The sequence below is a fragment of the Aplidium turbinatum genome, chromosome 8, assembly GCF_918807975.1.
Source record: "Aplidium turbinatum chromosome 8, kaAplTurb1.1, whole genome shotgun sequence".
Classification (NCBI taxonomy): Eukaryota; Metazoa; Chordata; class Ascidiacea; order Aplousobranchia; family Polyclinidae; genus Aplidium; species Aplidium turbinatum.
This window is the reverse complement of record NC_137479.1, coordinates 27754685-27767440: the sequence shown is the minus strand read 5'-3', so window position 1 is coordinate 27767440 and position 12756 is coordinate 27754685. Positions and strand designations below refer to the sequence as shown.

Genomic DNA, 12756 nt, shown 5'->3' with positions numbered 1-12756 from the left:
GCTCTGATTGCAGTAAGGTGGGCTACTCATTGAACCATATCCTACTTACCATGGAACACACAATTAACTGTTGTCAGTTGACTAATGCAAGCGAATCGTACAGCTCACTTGTATTTTTGACTAACAAAGCTAATATCATGGCACTCGCGTGACATTGCATTAGCTTACTAGAAAATAAAAGGTTAAAACGGTTTTGGCTACATGGAAAAAGCAAAAAAAAGTCAAAAGAAAATCTATTTACTAAAACTAGCAATAATCATGACCACGTATGTCGTATAATTTACAAGAAAAAGTCCAAGGTCCTGCAGACGCTCTGTTTAAATTTCATGTGACGCCACTTAGTCTATTGAATCCTCTCCTCGTACATCAGCAAACGTTTTCACAGGATGTCAGTGTTCAAACAGTCCCGAAATTTCATTGTAAACATCACACAAGTTAGTCTCAGACGAAACATTTTCAAATCAGTGACCAGGATCGAAAAAAGTCTTATCGACAGGAATACGTTCTTCTTTGGGTTGGGTTAACGTAGCGGTTGATCCATCCCTCATAACTGACCACATTTACATAGATTCCTGGTTGCCCAGCCTGACCGCATTGTTCTGGTCCAAGTGAAGTTATTCCAGCCAAGAACCACTCGCAAGATGAACACCGCTGGCACATGAGTGGTCCTCCACTATCGCCCTGTTGATAAATCATCATTTGAGTTGGTTTCATTCAGACTACTGGCAAATTGGTGTAGCCTACTAGGTGATAAGCTTGAATCACAAAGAATTAGCTATATTTTTATGCCCCCAGCTTTGCCTACAACCTATAGTGCAACATGTGGAACTTACCACTTCACTTTTGCGAAAAAATATGCTAGATTTGAAATGGTGATAGGCTACATTGCACCAGGTAGGCTACCGCTACAGTATAGATTAGTTTAGCCAAAACGCTTACCAAACATGTATCTGCTCCACCGCCAATACGTCCAGCACAGATTGTTTTGCTATTGATATGTTCAGCATAGATTGAACCTCTGTATGCTTCCTGGCACACTCCCAAGGGAAGTTTGCTCAGGCCTACTTCCAAAAGGTTTTCGGCCAGATTTCCTGTTTCAGCTGCACAAGAAAATACGTTTCAGTTAGGCGCTTTGTCTACTGCTGATTGCAGTGGCCAGAAAAAACAAAACAGCCTGGCAATAGACCGAGAGCATAGCCTATCTATTCTACCAAACTTTTTATAGCAAGCATGTTATGATATAGCCAGTAAGATTTTAGGCCTTTCGAAGAAGAGTTTTCTCTCGATAACAACAGCAAATCGATTTTTGCTCTTCCACATAAGTAATTCCAAGCCAAACACCATCCATTAGCTGGAAGAAACTTGAAATACAGCATTGTGTGCAACCGATAGCCTAGCCTACAGACTCCATGGCTTTATACCTCATCCAATGACGTGCCCTGCGATATGAACCTGCCACGGCAGAGTTGGGTTGAACTCAATAGAATGCAAACAGTCGACCGGTTCTATTCCAATATGCACATGACATTTTGCACAAGTGGGGTTCGGCTCCTTCATCGATCAGCGAATGCGGCGCAGAAGAACAAACTGTTGACTATAGGCCTATGTCGTTCTTGGAAGTCCATTTACAAGGCACCAAATGGAATAGCAGCCCAGAACCCACCTGGCTTTCCATCACCTGTCCACAAATCTGAATAATCCTGTCTCACAGTAAAGAAGCCAGATCCATGGTAGGGTTATTTAGCGTTCGCTACTCATCGTTAGTCGGACTTAGGCTACCTCTCATGCTTGTCAAATAAAAGGTTTCTCTCTTGTCACATTGGCCATAGTTTCATTTTGCATTTATTATAGCAATTTAGTCTTCCATGGCAACAGGCCACAACATAGATAGAAATATAACATAACAGACAGTCGGGAAGAATAAGCTGTAGACAGACGAACTGTTGAAAGGATAATTTCGGCTCGGTACTAACAAGATTTTCAGGACCCAAATCAAGACACTAGGCTACTACTTAAGAAAAGTGCACTATATCGAAAGAACTCGAGGTGATTTCTTCTCAAGCCCCTTGGAAAGATTTCAGACCCCTAAATTATTCCGGATCCCAAAGTAGCCTACCTCTGGACCTTTTGTCAATGCTATTGGCTGCAATTATCGAGTCAGTAGCTACTATGTTTGCAAGCCTGCGTGATTTGGAGCGGTGTCGAACCGCAGACAGCGCTGTCACAACTTGGCCACGAAGAAATAAACATACTCAGCTGCAATAGGTAGGTTTTTAATGTCTTTCATAAATTTGTTTTCATATTAACTGAAAGTCAGACAGTCTTCCGAAACAATAGAAAGATTGTTAACAAGCTTCTGAACGAGCAAATAATTTATTATCACTGTACATCTAAGGTTAACAAAACTTAATTTTAGTAAGGTAACAATAGGGGAAAGTGGTGTAACTTGGACCTGTGTGTAATTTGGACCAGTCCCCTAACTCAAAAAATAAAAATCGTTTTGTCAACATTTTTGAACAGTTTGAAAGAAAAAATAATAATCGCCCGGATGTGAAAAACACAGCTCATTTGGTTTAGAAACGTGGACGGGAGATTGGAATTTGTGGTTTTGGGTATGTTGAAGTTACTTTGGGGAGTTGGTTGCTAAGCGCTCAGACGTTATTGGCATGACGTTTGAGTCTGATATGATGTTGGTATTATCTTTAACCTATAAAGAGCTGTTGTGAATTGTGATCAATTACAAGGCTTATAACCAAGTATGGAGGTCATAGTTGGTAATTTTTAACAGTGCATGACAGTGTGTAATTTGGACCAGTCATCTCACCTATGCAGCATCGCGTCAGTTCAAAATTCCCAAAGCTACATTGTTAAGTCATGTCAATAATAGGCTACCAATAAATATGCTACACAAGGGTCAAAAACCATTAGTCGACAATTTGATCTTCCCGATAATATTGAAGATCAACTGGCCAAACATGTTTAGGAAATGGAGTCAAGATTTTATTGTTTTAAGGGCCATAGACTTAAGAAAGCTTGCATATGACATTGCGTCTGCCAATAATATCAATACCCGCTTCAACAGTGAAAAGGGTCTGGCTGGAAAATATTGGCTGAAGGGATTCTTGAACCGTCATCCAGAAATTTCATTGCGAAGACCTCAAGCAACTTCGGTTCAAATTACATACTCCAATGGTCCAAAATACACACCCCAATGGTCCAAAATACACACCCTATGTGTAGGGGAAGACGGGGCAAAGCGGGACGCGGGGCAAAGCGGGACATCGCGATTTTTCACGTTTTGTATTCTTTGGCTCCCTCTAACCTGAAGCACTAGTTAGGCAACTACAAATTGTATTGGCTGTGAAGAAATGGCGACTGGCAAAGCACAACGCGTGTCGTGAGGAAGTAAAATGTGTTTTGGCATGGTTTGTTATAAGAAAGAGATTGAAAAGTAGCTACCACATTCGTTAGCATAAGCGACTTTGTTGGTAGCTTTGTTTTTATCTTAGACATTGAGACAGTATTTGTTGGTAACAAAAGCAACTTTCACCTAAAACTTTACAGGTTTCAGCAGAGATGTTATTTTCTAAAGGCTATACTTTGGGGCAAAGTGGGACAGCTGTATTAGGGCAAAGTGGGACAGTGCATTAGGGCAACATGAGACTCTAGAAGTCTAGATTGTATCTGTGGTTCTTCTGTTGATTGAATTTTTGTTTATGACTCTTTTAACCTTCAAGATTGTAAAATATTTATCAGCATTCATTTATATTGTATCGGTAGGCATACACAATTTAATTCTGACAATGGTTCGTCGCTATAAGAGAAAAACACTGAAAAAGGTAAATGGACGGATAGGGTATCAATATTAAGAATGCAATAGAAGATGTGAAAAGCAAGAAGTTGTTTTTGAGAGAAGCGGCTAAACAGTACCAAATCATGCAAAAATGAAGTGTCCCGCTTTGCCCCACGGCTGGGGCAAAGCGGGACATTAAAAAAAAAAAAGTTTTTTGATTTGTACTATAACAGTAGAAAGATTCCGCTTGATATTCGAACCAAATATGCTGACCAACTAAGGCTTTCGATTGAAAAAGAAATTAACGAAATCCAACCATCACTGTTGCTGAAATTACGTTTTTACGAAAAGTGTCCCGCTTTGCCCCGTCTTCCCCTAATTTGGACCATTTTTAAACATTTTTTATTGCTTAATTATTCTGTACATTTTTATTGTGTGTGATTTATATTTTCTACACTGATTTGCAAGTACCTAGACTGTATCTGGGTGAAAAATAATACACATTAACCGGAAGTTGGCTGAGTTGTGCTTATTTTTCTTTAAGGGGTTCAAAATACACACCTTTCCCCTATATTAAGCTGTCGTAGCCTATTCTTCTCGTTGAACTTACTTGTGCCCCATCCTGCTGCATAACAAGTGGTTTCAGGTGACGCCGCTTCTCCTCGAGGTAAGCAAAGTGGTTGAATGTAGTCGCTGTAGCTCACTTTAGATGACAGCTAAAGTTGAATTTTTTATTGGTTTTTGAACATTATTTTTACGTATATTAATGAAAAATTGAAAACATCACAAAATAGTTTTTTTTTCTGAAATAAGACATTTTAGAGACATAACGTAGCCTACTGTATATCAGTTCTTGTTTTTGGAAAAAAAAAATTGCACAAAATTAAACGTCTTTGTTATATCATAGAATGCAGGGCTCTTGTTGCTGACAAAAACTCAATCGATGTCCAACTGGACAATTCAGAAATCAACAACTATTGCATCTTACCGGAATGAAAAGTTTCAAAAGTTTTCAGACCAGTAATTACCAAACTTACAATCAGGACCGTTTAGAAAATAATTTTGGCCCGGTACCAATGAGATCTTTGGGACCAAAGTTAAGACACTTCTAAGAAAAACGCACAATATCCGAAGAATACGCGGTGGTTTCTTCATACACGGTGGGCCAAAAGTAGGCTTAAAGCCGGGGCTTAAAGTTAATAAACTTTTTGTATGCTGTTTTCTGTTTCTTTGCTGTTTCTTTTCTGTTAAACAATTTCTGTGTAAAATATAACAAACATTCTTTAAATTTAAAAGTACCCACATGAAAACAATAAATTTACTTTTATACCCAAACCCTACTTTTTATAACTGTAAGCCTACTTTTGGCCCACCCTGTATATCCGGCCTTTTTTGCCTATAGTTAAGGTTTGTAGCCTACAACCCTTTATTCGTTATAGCCTACAATGAAAAATTATATAGCTTGAACTCTATAAAATTCGTTTGAAAATGTTGCAAAATGCAAACTGAACTACTTTTTATTGAAGCACTGTCGAGTATGAGCTGTTAATCGGCTATTTATAACCTACTTATAAAGTCAACTGAGAGTTCAAAAATAGTAAGCCCAAGAATACGTAAAAGAAAGTAGATTATTTAATTCGAAACAGAATTCTTCTACATTACAAATTTTCGACACGAAATCACCAAATTTCCGTTTTGTGATATTTTTTTTTTTTAAACAGTTCAAATAGCAAATAACAAACCTTTAACAAAGCTATGTCTGCTTTGGGAAATACGTATTCTGGATGAACGTGCATAACCATAACACTCAGCTGACGTTGTTCGCGGGTCTCGTAAGCCACCGTGACTCGGAACTGATGCTTTTGAAAAGGCCTATTGTAACACAAGAAAAATTTGCTTGAAAAGCAACCTCCGCATTGCAGTTGCAGTTAACATCTGCAGATAGTCTGCGATTGTCTCGTGGACGACGCATTTATAATACTGATCGTCGTTACCATTTTGATGCTTTTATTTAGATGCTTAGTTTTTCAAATAATTTACTCACAAAAAAGATTAATCTAACCAATTATTATTTATTAGTATTTAAATTCAAGTCCTCTAATGCTGTTGGCTAAACGAAAGTTCCAAAACTTTCAAGAGTTTTTATGTTTCTCGTAGTCAGGTGATTAAATGTGTTGAGTTTTACTGCTGTGCAAAATAAACAAACTAGCCCTTGCAATGGCACAAATTTTTTAATTGACCCGTTTACTTTTAAATACTCACTGCACGCAATGCGCTGCTGTCACTACCCAGTCGGGACCAACCAAAGACCCTCCACACAACGTCGTATCTCCACCTTCAACATCAATGTCAATTCGTACCTGCAATGGATCCGACCTGTTAGCTCAGTGGTTAAAAACAAGGATTCGACGACAAGTGGCTCCCCGTGCCCCATTCTGTGAGTAACATTGCACCAAGCAGACGCCTAACGAAACTTGTCAACTAAGATCCTCCACCCCGAATGGCACAGCTGCAGGGGGCCATGAACAAGTAAGCTACAGGCGCCCTACCATCTTGCAGCTCAACACAGAAGGCTGCAGCACAACACAACTTCACAACGAGCAAGATTCAAGTTGTGGAGTAGCTTGCCCATACCAACCAAGCACTCGTCGGTCTCCTTCAGGAGAGCCGCTGCAGCTTTGCAGATAGGCTAGCTATTCCCAACCACATACTAGCCGGGTCTATCCTAAGTAGGACGCATGGCGTTGTCACGTTTGTGCATGAAAGCCTGAAGTGGACTATTGTCGATCAATTTCCGATCGATGCCGAGATTGAGTGTGTGTGCATTTGTATCTTAGACTACAACACCATCAATTTCTACAAGCCCCTATCCTCGTGAATGTTGCCACCATCCCTCCCAATGTTTCCCTCTCCCAGTTTTTTTCACTGGCGCCTTCAACTACCAGTACACCGACTGAGGCTACAACAACACAAGCAGTGTCGAAGAATTGCTGGCTGATTGAGCTTCTACAAATCGTCAAGGCCGGCGCTGTTTTTATAGATCTTAGAGCTACCTACGACACCGTATGTCAACTCGGCCTTACTTGCAAGCTGATTCGCCTCCTTCCAGACCGACATATGATCCATATGATCATGGCACTTGTCAGAAATCGAAGCTTCACCCTCACCACTGGAAACTCAGGCGAAGCAGACTGAGATGCCTAAAAAATGGTGTCCCACAGCTACGGGGGTCGGTCCTGGCTCCACTTCTTATCAACATCTACACCCACGACCTGCCAGGCACGGTCTTCGCAAAATATGCTTATGTGGATGACCTGGCAATTCTCCACTCCACAAATTCGTGGGAAAACCAAGAAACACCCTGAGCCAGGACACAAAAAGTCTTCTCAGCTTATCTCGAGAAATAGCTACCAAAACTCAGCGAAACCAAAGCGAAACCAGTAGCTTTTTATCTACACAATCGGGAAGCTGATCGTTAGCTGAATGTCCATAATAATGGAAAACCTCTGTCGGTGTGCCCCGAACCAAAAAATCTCAGGGTAACATTACACAGATCGCTCATGTATCGCCACCATTTGGCTTCACTGCGCAAGAAACTGTCATCACGCGCTGCGCTACTCAAGCGCTAGGCAGGTTTCAACTGGAGAGCGATAGCTGACACTTTGCGTATAGCAGCCCTAGTCCTCTTCAGCAGATTACTGTAAACCTGTCTGGTGCCGCATTGCTACAATATCGACATTGCCATCAATAGCGCTCTGCGCACAGTGACCTGATACCTGTGTCTTACACCATTGGACAATCTCTCTATTCTTGTTAGCATCCAACCTGCTAACATGGCTTCTTCGTCGCGAAGAAGCCACTTTGTTTCTCGATTGACAGGCATTGGACCCCAACCATCTTCTTCACTCCAAGGTCCCTGCTCCCTTAAACAAGCACTCCTGTCGACTGAAATCAAGACACCTATTCGTGCCAGCCGCTCAACTTTTGCTTAACTAAACTGATGAAAAATATATCTCTGCGGCTAATTGGGCGGACAATAAATGGAATTCTGAGTAGAAGTGAAGTACCACCAGACTCCACTTAGTCATCCCCGATGCCGAAACATGTCCCATCGGCTTGATACTACCAAGACAGGTGTGGGTGCGCCTCAATCGTCTCCATACGGGCGTGGGGCTTTTACGCTCAAGCATACACCAATGGGAAATGGCTTCTTTCTCCTCTTGTGAAAGTGGTGAGGAAGAACAGACCGCAGACCACACAATCAACGACTTCAACATCGTCAAACCGCCTAATGGAGTGGAAGGTCTGCGTGTCTTGGATGATAAAATGCAAATGCCCCCCTGCCCTCAATTTTTCTGTGGATGGGGGGCAAGAGGGGCAATGCTTTCCTTTTAAGGTCGTATAAGCTACTGCACATTTTGCAATGCGATATAACAATTTCAGCTATTCGCTTTTAACATAATTATAATCTTTCATTTCTGCCTCAAAATAATATTCACGACACAAAATTCTGTATCACAGTAGGTTAGCCGTTAGCCTACATCATTATTTATAACATAGCATGACGCCCTTCCGTGCCATTGTTCTTTGTATACCGGGCACTTGTATCATTACTCGATAATGAACTGATGGATGAGCATTATCGCTATATCATAAAACTTAAAAAAAATTGGCCTCTCAGCAACAAAAGTGCCCTTTTTTCATAATCCTTCCCCCCCCTGTCAAAAACCGTTCCGGCGCCCCTGTTTGGATGACGGGGTTCGACCCTGTCATAACTCTTTTTTCTTCTGTAATTAATTATCAAACAACGTACAAAGCAAGAATCACCTCTCTGGCTGAGCGCTAGAGGAGTCGCAATGGGAAGGCATGCCACTTAAACCATGTTCTTATTGGTTCATGCCTTACAAGCTCTTACAAAGTTGTTACGTTAAAGTGGCTACTGTAAACTTGGCTTCACCCATTGTTGCAAAAGGAGCTTTCAAAGATAATCCAAAAATTAAACAGCTGCCTACCAAATGCTAGCTGTCGGCTGCACAGCCGAGTGGTGAGAGCTTTGGTACGGCACTCGAAAGTGCGCCGGTTCGACACCGCTCAGGTGTATCTTTGGCAAGACACTCAAAGGCATTTCTAAAGGAAGACACGAAGAATAACTTTCTTGCCTTCCCATTCGTTATCGAAATCTTCAACCACCGAGCGTAAGCCTGGATACGACAACAACAACAACAATGCTACCTAGCTTACCATCCAAGACCACATGTGAACGCTTGCCAACCTTCCACCAATCACTCTTCCAGTTGCCGAACGAACTGATTGCGGAATTCCGCATCTGTTGTGGGTGGCTTTGAAGCAGCACGATGATGTGTCTCTGTAACGGTGCACGTGCCGTTTTTTGCATATAGCTGTGAGCAAGTATCAAAATAATTTAAAGTAGTGGTGGATTCAGTGGCGAAACACAAAAGAGAGAGTTTATTTACGATACATTTGCAAGATTGGATTAACATTTTAATTAATAATATAATAAAAGAGACATTTCAAAAAGTCACCACATCTTTAACAAAATCGTGGTAATGTTTGTATTGATAAACATATGAATGTACTTTTGTCAGATAATATGATCAAGTGTTTTCCCCACCTTCTTCGCAAGGTCCCAAGTTGCATTCTTCGTACACTTTAGGGCATGTATTTAAGTCATTTAATGAGCATCTTGGCACTCTGTATCTGGTGCCGTTGCCGCAGGACTTTGAACATTCTGTTGGTTCATTCCATTCAGGTACAGGAGGAGCTTGTTGCCCTAATTTGAAAATATTCTTGTTAGTGTCCGGTCTGACAAAAGGACGATGCTCGATTTGAAAAGAAAGGTGACTTCGTGAACAAAGAAGCTTCAAGATCAATCGGCGCTGGTTCGATTCTCGAGGTGTGCGCTTGAACAATGCATTCTAAGAACTGTTCTCCATTCAGCGGCACGTAATGAGTGGAATAATTCAAAGACAACAAGATTTCAACAGTCGGAAACTTCACTCTGTCAAACTCGGTGACCGGGCCTGCGTCCATTGTTCAAAGCCTCTACAGTCTACAATTATGCGAAACTGCCAGGATTAAGTTTTTAAAGAAGCTGTCCCAGTCCGAGGATAAGGATTCAATCAATCAAAGATGATGCAGCTTACTCTAGATGTCACGCCTACAAAAATGCTCGATAGGAAAGACACAACTACACATGTTGCAATAAAAATCAATTTATTTTCACGCAAGCCAGTTTAATTATATTTTTCTTAAATTACCAATGAGATTATCGTTTAAAACTTTAAATATTTTTATTATATTCGAATAAGCTTGGCAGACAACGATCTTATATGGATATGAAATTCATCGCTTTTTAACCTCTTTTTCCTACGATAGCCTTGTTTATACACCTGAACAATTTAGTATCCTTTAAATAGGCCTAATGTTAACATTCGACTATCTTATGGCATTTTCTTTAATTAATGTTGAATTACATTAGCTTTGCTATGTAGCCTACACTTCTCAGCACCACTAAATGTCGATTTCAGCACCCCTGGTTAAGAAACACGAATCTCGCTAAATATAATCAAACCGGCTTGGGCAGAAACAAAACATTTGCAGCCAAGTAGTGTAAGCATTTTTCAAATCTGAGTTTCCGAAACTACGCGAACAAACAGTCTGCAATCGATTTCAGGCATGTCGTTAAAAAAATCTAAGCTAAAGTCCGCCCCGTTAGCTCAGTGGTTCCGCTCCCGACTCAAGATCACGCGGCGCTGGTTCGACTCTCGGGGCGTGCACTTGAGCAACGCATTTCAGGACTGCTCTCCATTCAGCGGCACCCAGTGGATGGAATAATTCCCCGCAAGAACACTTCAACAATAGAAAAACTTTACTTTGCCAATCTCGGTAACCGGCCCTGTGTCAAGAGCCTCTACAAGTATGCGAAACTACCAGGAATAACCTATCAAAGCTTTGTCAGTCCGAGGATAAAGATTCAAAAACCAACCAACAAAACTAGTTTTTGTAGACCAGGAGCTTAGTTTACACCAGACGAACGTATCATGTTATTGAAAGAACCATAATGTCAAAACTGCATAAAGTAGGCCTAACTTTACCTTCGCACCACTTGCAGGTTCTGGGACATAACTCCTCGAAGAACTCACGATAGCGAGGGACACAGAATGGCACCACATTTGCACACGCAGGATGGTTGTCTTTGCATGGCTCTGAAAACCATAAGTGACAGTTTGTTAAAAGCAAGACTAGTTCATTAGAGAACATGACTTTTCATTTAATAAATTCACTTCCTTCTTCCTGCTGTGCGTAGGCTTACATGTCAGGTAACAGTTTTTGTCGGGCTTATTGTTATAATGTACGCTACTCATAGCTTTTTGTTGTCTGTGATGTAAACCACGACTTATAATTGAGGTCTACCGAGTTTAAACTTACGGGCAGATCTTCTGGGTTGACGTAATGCTATGAGGGGGAAATTTGGTTTCTCGTACTTATCTGCGTTATGTATTTTAACGTCATGGTAGTAGTCTACTACATTAATTCGAAACTTTCATGTATTAACCTATTTGTTGTATACAAACAAGGCTTATACAAACAATTTCTTGCATGTCAAAATAAACATTAGTAGAAGCACATTGTTTTATTACCTTCTTGCCGAAGATTTAACTCATCACACCATCCGCATGTCTTCGTACATTCGTTGATGAGGTTTGGTTTAAATATTTCGCACAAGGATTGTTGCTTAAAAATGATGCATCCTTCACTTTTGTCCTTGCATTCTGAAAAGTATGATTGTTTAGTTCATGGTCCTGACCACCAGTGCTGCGAATTTACAGTAGGCCAATGCTTAGCCAAGGATAAGCTTGACCAACTGGATTGATCCAACTGCAAGCTTTATTTTAACCTGAGTCTACGACCATAATCAACCGATTTAGACAGGAGTTTCCAAAATCTACAATCAACACATTTTCAACGAACGAGACCGCTAGTAGCCTACCTGTCATCGTTATTACTCGCTATTTCTTATATGAAAAGTATATTTTAACTAAGTTTATTGTTATCAAACTGTTATCAAACTGTTACAAGGTAAATTCATAACTTTTTATTTTTAAAGTAATGCAGCTGAAATTGCAGCTGAAGTCAAATCACATCAGTTACAGATGTTTTAATTTCAGTATTTATTTTACTACAAAATGACTACGCATTTCTTACCTTGGGTGAACATACACTTTGCCATACAAAGGATCACCAAACTTTTCCAAAACGAAGTTGTTGAAATCATACTATTGGTAACTTGGCTTTTTTCACAATGTTTAATTTTTCTGAAAACTTAAAAACACATTATAACTGGAAGAAGATTAAATATTTGCACAACTCCTTGTCAAGTATTTTTTAATACCAATCAAACTGTCAATGAGAACCTCAGATTTTGGTTCTGTTATCTTCAAAATGTTTCTAGTTATTTGTTGGTTACTGAGTTGCCGCCTATTTTTGATGCAAATGTTGTTTAAAATTCCACTGCAATGATGATCAATTTTCTCATTTTTTTTTAACTTGGCCATCTATAAATACAACTGCGGCGTCACGATGACAGAGTTCAAAAAAGTTTTTCTGTTCTGCAAAATGCGACGTTTTTTAGTACTTTGTCGTAGACACAATTCCTATGCTTCAACCAGAGTCAAAATTCTTTGATAAATAATTTGACGGATGAACCAACATCCAATTTTATAAAATAATCAACTTTTTCATCTTCAATTGATAGGTAATAATAATCCTTTTCACGTAGCATTCACTAGCAATTATACTGAAGTGTTTTAATAGACTATTTCAAAGCTTCTCAACTCTTCGGTTGCGTCAGACAACCTGCATCATCGTCTGATTTATTTAAGTTACCAACTTGGCTGTAGCCATTATCATCGAACAATAATCATTAGCGGCAGTGACGTAAA

At 40.1% G+C, this 12756-nt stretch overlaps 1 protein-coding gene across 1 annotated transcript; it reads right to left on the bottom strand.

Moving 5' to 3' along the window:
- Positions 1 to 181: 181 nt before the first annotated feature.
- Positions 182 to 12155, bottom strand: LOC145775643 (tryptase-2-like). The gene is made up of 10 exons (XM_082586969.1): positions 12020 to 12155; positions 11455 to 11586; positions 10909 to 11019; positions 9426 to 9584; positions 9035 to 9192; positions 6056 to 6153; positions 5536 to 5665; positions 4404 to 4509; positions 940 to 1100; positions 182 to 681 (listed from the first exon to the last, which is right to left on the bottom strand). Exons 1-10 carry the CDS (start codon positions 12087 to 12089, stop codon positions 487 to 489), a joined length of 1320 nt encoding a protein of 439 aa, XP_082443095.1. The 5' UTR covers positions 12090 to 12155; the 3' UTR covers positions 182 to 486.
- Positions 12156 to 12756: the final 601 nt, after the last annotated feature.

Bases quoted from the DNA above. Each gene is read 5' to 3' on its own strand.
- LOC145775643 (XM_082586969.1), bottom strand. From the start codon at position 12,089: ATGATTTCAACAACTTCGTTTTGGAAAAGTTTGGTGATCCTTTGTATG. The intron at 5,666-6,055 runs GTGAGTATTTAA...GTGTTACAATAG, and splicing joins ACAGCAGCGCATTGCGTGCA to GCCTTTTCAAAAGCATCAGT. The intron at 4,510-5,535 runs GTTTGTTATTTG...ATTCAACTTTAG, and splicing joins CAGACATAGCTTTGTTAAAG to CTGTCATCTAAAGTGAGCTA.